Raw genomic sequence first — 12,274 nt, forward strand, 5'->3', positions numbered from 1 at the left:
CCGTGGCAATTCGTGGCGTCGCGAGCCGTTTTGTCACCCTCGGCAAATTGAAATTTCCGACGGTCTTTCTCTCCCTTTCTCTCCATTTGCCCTCTCTTTCCCTCCTCCTCTTCCGCTCGCCTCTCAACGCTCCTCTCTTCCCACTCCTCCTTTCGCTTCTAGCGCGTTCGTTTCGGAAGACATTTCGGAGTCACTGGGACAAATCGATATTCGAGCTTTAAAGTTGATCGAATACCGATTTTGATGCTCGCTCGAGCCCCGCTTCGTGTGTATGCTGGCGGTGTTATATAAGTTGAAACGTAATCATCGTTCCCACCAATTTTCCAAGTTACACGTTTCCACCACTCGCTCGAAACTCGTTATTATTTAACGTCGCGGCTCTATCGGGGCCGGCAACTTTTCCTTTTTCCTCGAGGCGTAATTACCCTCGTGTCGGGTAATTACGATCTCGCGAGAATTTCGAATGACGGGAATTGGCCGGTGACGATTTTCATAAAATTTTGTTAAATCAATCGGTGGGATCTGTGGTGGTCGGGCCCGAGCCAGCTCGTAATTCCTTCGGAATATCCTTTCGGAATTTCGTGCAATAGGACAAAAAGTAGGGTTATATCAAGGGGGATATTCGAAGACGCGCGAGAATCGAATTACTGCCATCGGAAATGATTTATATTCCCCGAATTCGAGGAGCTTCCTTAACCCATTTCTCCATTTTCTTTTTAAGACGCGCTCCTCCCCTCCTGCCTCTCGAAAAGGAGATGCCGCATCCTCTTGTTCATCTACCTCATCGATTGCCTCTTTTTCTCTCCCCCTTTCTCTATTTCCAGTCTTTTCGTCCATCTTTTCTCGCTTCTCTATCTCTCTATCTCTCTCGAAACAGTTCGAAAAGTTTCTCGTGCGTTACACGTTTCCGCGAGCGGAAATTGTCCTGTCTCGCAAATCATGCTCGTCCTCCACCCTCTCCCCCTCCTCTCCTATTCCCTCCTTTTCTTTCCTCCTTCGTGCATCGCGGTTATGCGTTACGACACGTGCAAACTCAAAAGTTTGGCGCGAACTTTGTACAAGCGTAACTCGTTGCACGGATACGAGTCATTCATACGTTACCACTCGAGAAAAAGCTTTTTCTTAGAAAACGGTGATGGTGGTGGTGGTGTTGGGAACTGTTTTATGGATTTCACGCGGTCTAGCTCATTACTCCGTTTCAGATCTCTCGCTCTCTCTCTCTCTCTCTCTCTCTATCTATCTCGAAAGAGTTTCCTTCCACACTCCACGAAATAAATTACTTTATTTGAAGTCGCTAATCACGGCACGAATCCGCTTTCTCCGGTACACCGCGATGAGAATTTTCCCGAGCTTTCGTAAAAACGGCCACACTTTGATTTTTTTTCTCCCGGTAAAATGTTGCCCTCCTATTTTTTATCATTATCTTATTGTATATTTTTTGATTTTTTTCCCTCCCTCTCTCTCTCTCTCTGTTTCTCTTTTTTTCGCAACGTAACACAACGCTCTCGTAGTTTACTTTGTACCGTGTTTGGGCGAAAAAAAAAGGAGATGTTAGTACGCTTTACCGTCGTAATCCATCTTCTTCTTTTTTTTTTTTTTTTTGGCTTTTATACCGTTGATAAAGAATTCAGGCATTAAGAGGACGAGTGAGTCAAAAGAAAGAAAAAAAACAGGAGCGAATTAATTATTCCACGGTTGAAATAAGGACAGTGGCAACGGAGGCAAGAGAGAATATACGGGTAGCTTGATTATTGCCTCGTTTATTTTTCTTTATCCGAGAAGGGTGGCGCGAATTTAAGGAGGGGAGGCAGGAGGGTCCAATTTAGTTTGGAACTGGGTCCGTGGACGGGTTGTTTACGGGTAGGGTAAAACGATAAAACGAATCGAATCAATTCCCCGAATCTGTAATGCTCGTAATGGGTAAATTAGCAAGCGCGATAATCTGAGAAGAGCAACCAGACCGACATATTATCCCATGGGCGATCTCTGAGAGGGTGCATGCATGATGCATAAGTTTCGTCGAGGTTGGCGTTATGCGCCCGGTTTCCGATTCCGAGCAGGGTTTTACCCGCTTTGTGATTTCAGTTTCTGATGCAACCCCATAACGGAAATTTATCGAATGGACGCGAGTGAAAAGCCGAATCGCGAACAACCGGTATCCCCTTTCGATTCGCGATAGAGGGGGATTAAAATATCGTGGATGGGAAAAGGGGCGGAGATCTCCTTTTAATAGATTGAAAAAGTTTTTTCACAAAGTTGCTTACCTTCCACCTAATCGCATCGCGCGCGAATGTGTCGGCGAGCTGTTTGACGCGAAGATACACTAATTAAGTCGTTTTGAATTAATCGGCGAGTAATGAGGCAGTTCCTTTCTGGGTCAAAGTTGTTTGAGTTTTTTTTTTTTTAAATCAAAGTCCACGCGAGTTCGCTTGGATTTTCGCTTCTTTCGAGTCTTTCGCATCGCGAAATCGAGAGGCGATTTATCCCCTTTTGTTAATTAGAGGATACGCTTTCTCGATAAATCGAAACGAACCTCAAAGAGGGAAATTTGAATGAGAGTAGAAATTTTATGTACGATAATTCCTTTAACGTATGTAATTCTCGAGCGAAATACATCCGCCCGATCTTTTCCTGGTTCGTTACATTCTTCCCGACGCGATATCGATTTCATGGTGATGGTGGTCGACCGCTTCGAATCGAAACCTTTTAATCGAAGGTCGTACCCTTGGAGCGGATTGACGAAGCAGGCTTGAAAAAAGAGCGCGACAGGAATATCTAACTCGGATCTCCAGAGGATAACACACCTATAAAAACGGCTCGACGTCGCGCCAGATTCATCAAATATTTTGTTGAAGAATAAAATAGGTGACGCGAGAGATTATTTCTGCGTTTCGTGCGTTTTTTCCCCTTCTATCCGGCAAATACTTTTCATTTTCATCTTAACCGGGGGATATCTTATCTTGCCTAAAATGAAAATTTCAATTATTCTCGATCAACGATTTTCAACACGTGTCGTATAAATCCAAACGGTATCGCGCGAACTTTATAAAATTAACGTTAGTTAACGTATTCAAACATTGTATTGTTTGAACAAATGAATGTTGAGCGCTTGTAATTCGTTTCGGTGGTATTTGATATAAATCTCACGTGTGATAATAGCGTGTAACTCTGAATAGCGGTCGATAATTGAAATATTGTATAACGAATAATGGTTTCGATATGTATTTGTACAAGGGAATATAAAATTTCTGGTTTTAACAGCAATTAAATATTTTATTCGGTTCTCGAACGAAACAATGGAATACATACTTTTTTCTTTCTTTCTTTCCCCCCACCTCCCTCTTTTCTTTTGCCTTTTTTCCACCGTAAATTCAAAATTTTTTCGTACATAAGTATGCGAACTGAATGAACTCAACCGTCCAGCAGATTTTCTTTTTTTCCGTTATCAATTTTTTTTTCTTTTTAACCGGGTATTGAGAGACGATAAGGTCCGTGCTATACGCGAACTCAGCTTAAATGGCCTAACCAGTTTCACCCAGAAAATGTTTTCCATGTAACGGCTCGACGGAAGTTGGACTTCGACGGACTTAATTGGGTTTTGTTCCACGCCCTTCGATCGCTCGACTGGCTGCTGTCGCGACTTTTGCCCCTCTCCCTCCCTCCCTCTCCTCTCTCTCTCTCTCACCCTTCGTGACGAGTGCCAGAGCAACGTATCCGCGTTTTCCACGCGTTTTCCATCGGGATTTTCCCCGTTGTTCGGCTATCGATCCCTTCTCGTCCTCTTCTCCTCTCGGCCGCCTTTCTTTTTCTGGGAATACGGACAGACTGCCGCTACTACGCTCTTTCCTCCTCCACCCTCCTTTCTCCACCGATATCCCCGGCCAAAAATCGAATCGCAGGCAAGCACTCTCGCGGGACGATTTTATGGGTTTTTATTTTTTTAACCTACATTTCCTATGCCAACGGTGAAACACGATTTAACCGTTCCCTTCTTCGATGGGGAAATGGAAATGCGCGCGCGATGAAAAAGAAGAACGTGTGTATTTTGTATAAAAAATCGATGGAAGCGAGACCCATTGTTATCGTTACTGGTTATTGTTGTAATTGGAAGATATCAACGCATCAGATTTTAACCGAGTCCCCTTAATAAAAATACGATAGAATTTCTGATATAGAAGAGCGGATATACACGTATTCGAAAAAATTTTATTCAAATGGAAAACGTGGAATTTGCAAAAAAGAAAAAGGGGAACGAGACAAACGAGAAAATTAAATAATATCGCGCTTCTCTCTCAAGGATATTTTCTTACCGTGGCGGGTAAGAATCGATCCTGCCCCCTCCCCTTCCTTGTCTTTCAACATTTTTCGCGATATCGGTGCAATGCAACCGACGCGACGTTCCTCCATCTAGAGAACGCGAGCTGTGTAACATTAAGCAGAAGGATGGTCGACTTGGACAAAGTCAGTCCCTCCCAAGAGACGAGCGTCTCTCGCACCTTTCTCGAACGGGATCCTTACGTGCGCCTTTTCATCCGCCACTTGGAGGATGGCATCTTTCCTTCTGTTGCCTTTGATCGCCCTCTATGCACACCGATGCACGGCTTTTAAGTAAGAATCACGGGGAATAAAAGCTTGCACGGGTCGGCACGTAAAGTGGGCTTTGTGTTTTCCAGTTTGCAGCCAAATAATTCAATGACACGTCGTCGTTGTCGTCGTGGAACTCGGCCCGCGAGCCGGTTTTCCCCGTTGACGGGGGATCGGAAGCGATCGATATTTTACACCTCGTTTCCAACGCGTCAATTTGTCGCGTTACCAAATGAATAAATATCGCGGCATTAACGGATAATTCCATTTCGATCAAGATACGCCCCGTTAAGCTTGTTAGCCGGGAAAAGTCTTTGAAGTAAAAGCGGCGAAAGATATATCCCCGTCGACGAGATATAATGTAAGCTTGCTTTGTACGTAGAACGCGGAGGATTATCTCTTTTCGCGAGATATCAGGGACTATAACGAGAAATCGTTACGGTTATTTCCGCCGTCAGCAAAAGCTCGCCGGCCCTTCCTTTTGTTTTTATTAATATTTCATTGGTCATTGTCCATTATTCTCTCGCATCACTGACCGTTCCAACCGAATAACGTTTTAAAGGCGCGCGCGTAGCGTCATATACTGCTACGTACGCGTGGAGGGATGGTCTCGTCGAACGCATCAAACTCTGGCCACGATGCACACTCCCTGCTGTACATACGACCAATCACGGGCGTAGGAATTAGGGGTTCGACGTACGCCCTGCTACTTTTAATTCACCAAATTAATGAACACCGTCAACGTCGTCGGCGTTGCAACGACTGCCGCATACAGATAACTATAGGGAAAATTTGCCCAACATCCACCGGTGTTCGGGATAACGTACTTATCGTGCCTCTGGCAAACTCTCGCAAACGAAAAACTCGATGCGGATTTTCCTCGCTGTTTCGTTCCTGTGAACCTAGTTCCGATCTCGTTCAATCTTCTTTCCCTTGGTTTTTTTATTTTTTATTTTTTATTTCTTTTTTTTGCTCCATTTAAACGCAAGCAACGATCATTTCATCAGTTTCATCGATTCATTTGTCCGCCCGTAGTTTCTCACAATATTTACGATCTTTGATCGCCGCGGAAATATATTTTACTCGGATATTTGCGGTTTCATTGCATATGGAATAATCATCTTTTCTTTTTTTTCTTTCTTTTTCTCCCTGAGAAAGATAGAAATATCGATGGAAATCATTGGTACGTAGGGACGTTGATGAGAATCTTTATTAAGTAAATAAACGCAACGTTTTTTTGATATCTCCCCTGATGCGACCAGGAGAGGCCATCTTTTCACGAATATTCGTAAAACTTGGTATACGTGGGCCATGTAACGAGGTGATCGTTAGCTACACGTTTATTACGCCTTCTCAGCACCCTCGAGCAAATAAAGCGTGATAAAATTCGTGCTGGCGCAAACGGTTTCGGCTGAAATTCAGGTCAAGAAATAATACCGAGGAATCCGGTGAAAAAGTACACGTAACAATGGGATAATTTAAATCCCCGCCTCGCTTGGACGTGAATCTTAAAATAATTATGTCACGTTGGTGAACGATAATCGGTTATTCTCGCGAGAAGAGGGGAATAATCTAGCGTGGAAACGGATATATACGAATATATTCGGAATACATTTGCATTTAAATCCTCCCTCCCTTTTTTTTTCTTAATCGATGCGTGTTATCGCGGTTATCGGCCGTCAGAGAGAGGTATTTTTTTTTTTAAAGTGTCGGCGGAGAATGTTGTCGGAACAGGTTCTAATTTTTCTTTTTCTCATTACAGATTGGCGGCGCTGCAATACCGTCGACGAGATATCAACGAGGAGGACGACGGCGACGGCGACGACGACGACGACGACGACGACGACGACGACGAGGACGTCGACAAGAACGACGGCGTGATCGTGTCGCGGGGGTGGTGGGGTTGAAAATCGGCGCTTGCCCGGTGTCTCCTGTATACCTCTATCTCCCCTCGATTTCCTTCCCCTTTTTCCATCCACTGCCCCCTATATTCTCCGTGCCGGTGCCTCTTACTCCTACCCACGTGCGTAAGAGGTACGTGTGCGTGCGGTGGAGGCGCGTAGGCACGCACACGCGACCCGCTGTAGAAAACGTAGCGCAGCATTGTCGACGCGCCTGCGCCGGCCGATTGTTCGGTGGAGGGGCGGCGCGTAGTGGGGGGCGCGTGTCACCTGTCTCGGTGGTGCGCGGTGTCAGTGTAACGGCGACCGCCGTGAGTTACGGATCGTTTGCGAAGTGGTGTTGCGTTTGGTGTCGTCTGATCGCACGGTGCATCGGGATAAACGCATACTACGATCGCATATCTACGTACGTGTGCCGATTCGTCGTTGCCTACCTCTTTCGCGTACACGCACGCGCCTTCTCTCTCTCTCTCTCTCTCGCTCGCTCGCTCGCTCTCTTTACCTCTCTCACCGCCTCTCTCTTACCTCCCCCCACTCAAATACCTCCCCCGTCCCTTTTTCGATCGCCGATTTTCGGATCCGTCGAGGTGCGTGCGGGCACGCCGCGTTCGATCTCGTGAATGTGCGCGATCAGGAAGCCGGTCGTCCGCAAGGAAACATGCGTGAGCAGAGCTGGAGGACAACGACTGCGACAACGACGAGGAACACGCTGCACGTGACTGCGGCACCCTCGCACGTTCTGCTGCAGTGAGTGGAGAGAAAGGGAGGAAAAAGAGAGTGATAGAAACACGTCCTTTCTCCTTCCGCTGTTACGTCGGAGCCTGTGCTTGCTAACGGGGAGTAAAAAAGAGTGCCGGTGGTTGGTGCGGTATTCGTGAGTTACCGAGGATCTTTCTCCTTTTTTTCTCGTGATCTACGGAGGAGACTACGAATCCTGGCACGTTTTCGGTGTCGTTCGAACCACCCGAGAGAAGATGAGGCGTACCATCTTGGAAACGAGGATGCACCCCGTGTTATCCTGTTGGTGCGTTGTCGCCACTGTCACCCTCGTCCTCGCAGCGTGGCAGGAAAACATCAGGCCGAAGATGTACGTCCAACTCGGTGAGTGTCTCTTGCATTTTGTACTTTTTTTACATTATTCATACTCTTATTTAAACGTATTACGTATTTCCATAGTGGTGTTTCTTGTCCGCGATGCGTCATCGTCGGTTCGGCAAAAAACCTCGGCTTCGTTGTTTACGTTGTCGCGAGTGGTTCATATCGAGTTCCAAGAATCCAAGAAGACAGATACGCAATGACTAACTGTTATCGCGCACGGAACGGCACGAAAACAAAAAGTTTGTTTTCAAACTGATATATTCGTGTACGATTTATCGGACGTCGTCGTCTACAAATTCGACGAAATCACGAAAAATCGCGTAATATACAATTTAAAGTCTTCGTTTCGCGACGATTATATTTAGAAATCTTTATTTTCGGATGATCGATCGGATAACGAGAATCGCTATATCCTCGAGTAACGAAGAAAAAAGAACGGCATTCGTCCGATTACGCTCGAACGCGAATTAAAATACTCGCAAAAACTACTCTCTCTCGGTTATTTTACGGTCGAGAAGATAATTTTATATTCTCGTTTGCTCGGGTAGTGCACGTCGAGTAGCCGAACAACGATGCGGAACGGAAGTTACACCGGGTGCAGGGTCATGGACCTTCCCCCACTCGGTATTGTTTCACCCCCTAGCGAGGGGAGCTGTATGTGCAACCCGGTGACTGTAAACCCTAATCAGTGACATAACCATACTCCCTAGAATACGGATACTAGGAAAGAATATAAATATATCGACCAACCGGTGTCCCGTTTAAATGATTAAAGTAAACGATATAACCGTGGTTCTTGGAAAAAAAAAACAGTTACGATCCGCGAACGTATCGATACCGCGTTTCTCTCTTTTCCGCGATTTACCTTCCTCGTTGCCTGCCGATAAATCGATTAATTTCGCGAAAAAGAGGAAGAGGGAAGAGGAAGAAAAGAAAACTCGAACGTGACGAATTAAGGCGTAGTCGAATCACAAAGGCGTGACGAGCGCGTGTTCATCGATCGATATCTTCGATTCGGAAGGAAAGAACGATGGATGGTATTTTTGCGCGATGGCGATGCTCGTTGTCAAGGGCGAAAGCGTATCGAGAGATCGTCGAGAGGAGAAGAAGAAGAAGAAGAAGAAGAAGAAAGAGTACGAGTACAAAGAGCACCAAGTGTCCTACATTCGAGGTACTCGACCTTAACGGCACTCCGCGTGTTTCACAGTGGTATATACTCGCGACCGACATCCAGCATCCATCATTCTTTCGTGGGATATTTTGGCGAGAGAAAGAGCGAGATATAAATTGCATCGAATCGAGTGCATCGTTTCATCGCGTGTCTTTACGCACGCCAGCCTGCACACCCGTGACACACATAGCGTGTGCAGACATCGCGTCGCCCCGCGATGAAAAGCTTCGTGACGTTGCCCTCGAAGATAGTCGACCGATAGACGAACGCTTCACCGCGTTCTTCTATCTTCTATCCGGTACAGTAGTTTTTCTACCTTCTGTATCTTTCAACCGTGAGAATGCATTAGACGCGTAGTTTTCTTTTTTTTTCTTCCTTTTTTTTTTTCTCCCTTTCTTTTCCTCGTCGATTTTGCATCGATGAACTCTTGGCATTGACTCGACTGCACTTGTAGCGAGTTGCCTTAACGTAGCTCGTGTGTTTATCGAACGTTAACGGGACGGACGTGTTTAGGTCTTTTTACACTCGTCTGGCGAGTTAAAACGAGTGAAAAAGTGAAAAATGAATGGAGAAAAATTCTCGAGGAAACAGAAGGGATTTTAAAGAATTTGACGCGCGTAAAGGGTAAAGGGCAAGAGACACCACTGACGAAAGTAACATTTTAATATGTTGTAAAACTCGACTGGACATATATTTTCGACTCGATGCATTTTAATGTTAGTGGATAAAAAATTGATCGTCTTGTTTTTTTTTGTTCTCCGATATTGAGAAAAATCGTTGCAATTATTTTGCCGTTTAAAAATAATTAATAAAAATGTTATCGAATTGTCATTCCGTAATAGATTCGTAGTGACAGTGACAATTAATTTAAAACTCGTGACGACAATTGAGAACAAGTATTCACGAAAATTGTGATTACACGCGAGTTATTAACCATAATGGATTAAACGAAGAACATTTTTATTATTATAGAGAATTCGTGGGGAAAAGAATTTTTTATCCGCAGTGTAGTGGATAGTTTCGAAAGGGGAGCGCATCTTTTTAGACGAATCGATAATATGAATGATAGAGAGATACGGCATCGGTAGGCCGTAACGTAAGCTCATTAGGCCGTTATGAATTTCGTTCGTGTATTATTTTCCAATAACGGGGAGAATCGAAGCGCACCGCGACGAAACGTGCGGCAGGAATTGAAATTACACGAAGCACGTGTTATTAATACGCCACTGGCATTGCGGGAACAGCGCTGTTTTGCTCACTGAGTCAGAATTTCTGCTAATTCTACAACAGGGAAAACCACGCCGCAGAACCGAAATTGTAATCACCGGGAAATGCATATTGCCGTTATGGGGGCATCCGAAGGGACACGGTTCCCGCTGATGCAGCCGTTTTCCACCCGCTGTTTATTGCGATTCCATGGACACGCAATCCGGGGCCAATGCTTATTTTTTCCCGGCTTCAAGGGGCACGGCAACGCGATTGGGCCAATTATGTGCCGATTATGTCCTATTTACCATCGTACGAGTGATTCGTTTCAACCGCGTTTCGGTGCTACGACGAAAAAACGAGAATTTCCCTCTCCTCGCTCCTCCTCCGCGGTACGCGCATGCGTTTTTTATCTTTCGGATCGTTGGCCTCGCGATGCAAAAAGCATGGACGATATATTTCAACGGTTGCGGGATAAAACGAGCCGGCACGAGTGCCGTTGACGATGATCACGTCGCGGTTGAAAAACAAACGTCGTAAATCAAGTCTGGGGATGGCGGGGGCGGGAGGTGTTCGGCGCCGTCGGAGGCCCGACGTTTCAAGATCGAGATCTCGTCCAACTATTCCCTTTCGTCGAAGACGGTGGGAATATTTTGGGGCGAAATTTGATTGGATTCACGATGGGAAAATTGGCGCGATACGGTACGCCTCGGGAATATCTGCGCGATCGTTCCACGCGGATACGTTATTAAAAGACACCGCGAAGCCGTGGCGCGGTGCGGTGCGGTAGTATAACGCCGGTTACCGAGTTCATTACTACATGCCGGCCTCGAATGCGCGCATCGAATCGGAATACGAGGTATAACGGGCAGTTAATCCATATTACGGTAACTTTATCTGGCAGCGAGGAATACCGCAACGGACCAATCATAGCACTGCCCCTCCCTCCCCTCAACCGATGAGGATACATTATGATTAGTTTCGTGTGTATATCGTGTGCGCGACCCGGCACGTATAACCTGACCTCGGCTCTAACCACTGACTAAAATTACTGGGAATCGTGTCAATTGACTAGTAGTAGGCGCGCTCGAGAACGCGTCTACGTACGTAATTCCACCTTGGCGGATGAGAGTGAGCCTGTCGGTGAAACTAAATGGAATTTGGTTGATTGGGAAATTGAAAATCACAAATACGATGCCCCCTTCCCTCCCCTGGATTAGTCCTCTGGATTGTTTCTGGTCGCGGATCTGGTAGCGAGGAAGAATAATCCCGCGCGTACGCGCGGTTATTAATAATGGGGAACAATTGGCGAGGTGTAGGAGGTCGCGAGTCTGGAAATGATTGATTCGATACGGAGGACGAGGGTCGCTCCTTTTTTAAGATTTCTCTTTGAGGATCGTTGGCGTGTACATACCACCCCCACATTTTTTGTGAGCCTCGAGTGTATACTCGACGATAGAATAAGTAGCATACTGGCATTGCCGAGGGGTTCATAAATCTTTTGTCGAGAAGATCCCCCTTGCCGTGCCTCGATCCGGGCAAAGCAAAAGGTCAAAAGCGACGCGGCTGCCGGGAGGAGCGGTTTCTTGGTTGGAGTGCAAGTAAAAGTGTCCTCTTATCGCGGGTGTTGACTCGACCCCGCTCTACCGGGGATGAGGAATCATCGTAAATACGATTGCCTCGGCGAAACTTGGATCGAGTTTCTCTCGCATCGTTTCCACCCGCCATCCCGTCTAATGCGTCTCTCCGTCCACCGATGGATGGACGATTAACTCGCCGATTTTATTATCGGCTCGAAACTTGCCCGATTCTTTAATACCGAGATGGCATTAAAAACCTCTCTCCTCGCCAAATTTATTCGGACAGACGTACGTATATCGACTCGTGTTCCTTTTCTTCATTCTTCATTCCTCGACTTTTTTTCCTTGTTTTATCATCGCGATTGGGATCGATTTTACCACTGCCGCAGTGATAAAATTGAATGATTAGACAGTTGACGATTCGTGTCTAATTATTCGCGTGTCCTTAAAATTAAAATATCAACGACCGGTCTGGAATGGTGTGAAAGCGTGTCGGTAACGAGAAGACACGTTGGGAAAAGAGAGGAAAGAGGCTTTATAACGAGACTCTCTTTCTCCTTAATCTTCTTTCCTTTTCCCTACGTTGCTTTGAATCATCGAGCCATGTTCGTGGCTCGCGAAGTAATCGCGATGTCGTCAATTTTCGAGATATGTTCCGCGTCGTTAGGTCGATCGATGAAATTAAACATCATCCCAGAATTCGTCGTTCGACTCGTTAATTGACTCGTGCGATC

The 12,274-nt window shown here is 45.9% G+C and overlaps 1 protein-coding gene across 2 annotated transcripts in view; it reads left to right on the forward strand.

The window, feature by feature from the left end:
* The window catches only part of LOC107993064 (semaphorin-1A), a 154,227-nt gene that overhangs the window by 20,566 nt on the left and 121,387 nt on the right, over positions 1–12,274 (forward strand). For both annotated transcript variants that reach the window (XM_028664445.2, XM_062087393.1), the window contains exon 2: positions 6,347–7,586. In XM_028664445.2, coding sequence (XP_028520246.2) covers positions 7,460–7,586 — 127 coding nt within the window. In that variant the 5' untranslated portion in view covers positions 6,347–7,459. The remainder of the gene's footprint in view (positions 1–6,346; positions 7,587–12,274) is intronic.

This window comes from Apis cerana, linkage group LG1 (assembly GCF_029169275.1).
Source record: "Apis cerana isolate GH-2021 linkage group LG1, AcerK_1.0, whole genome shotgun sequence".
Classification (NCBI taxonomy): Eukaryota; Metazoa; Arthropoda; class Insecta; order Hymenoptera; family Apidae; genus Apis; species Apis cerana.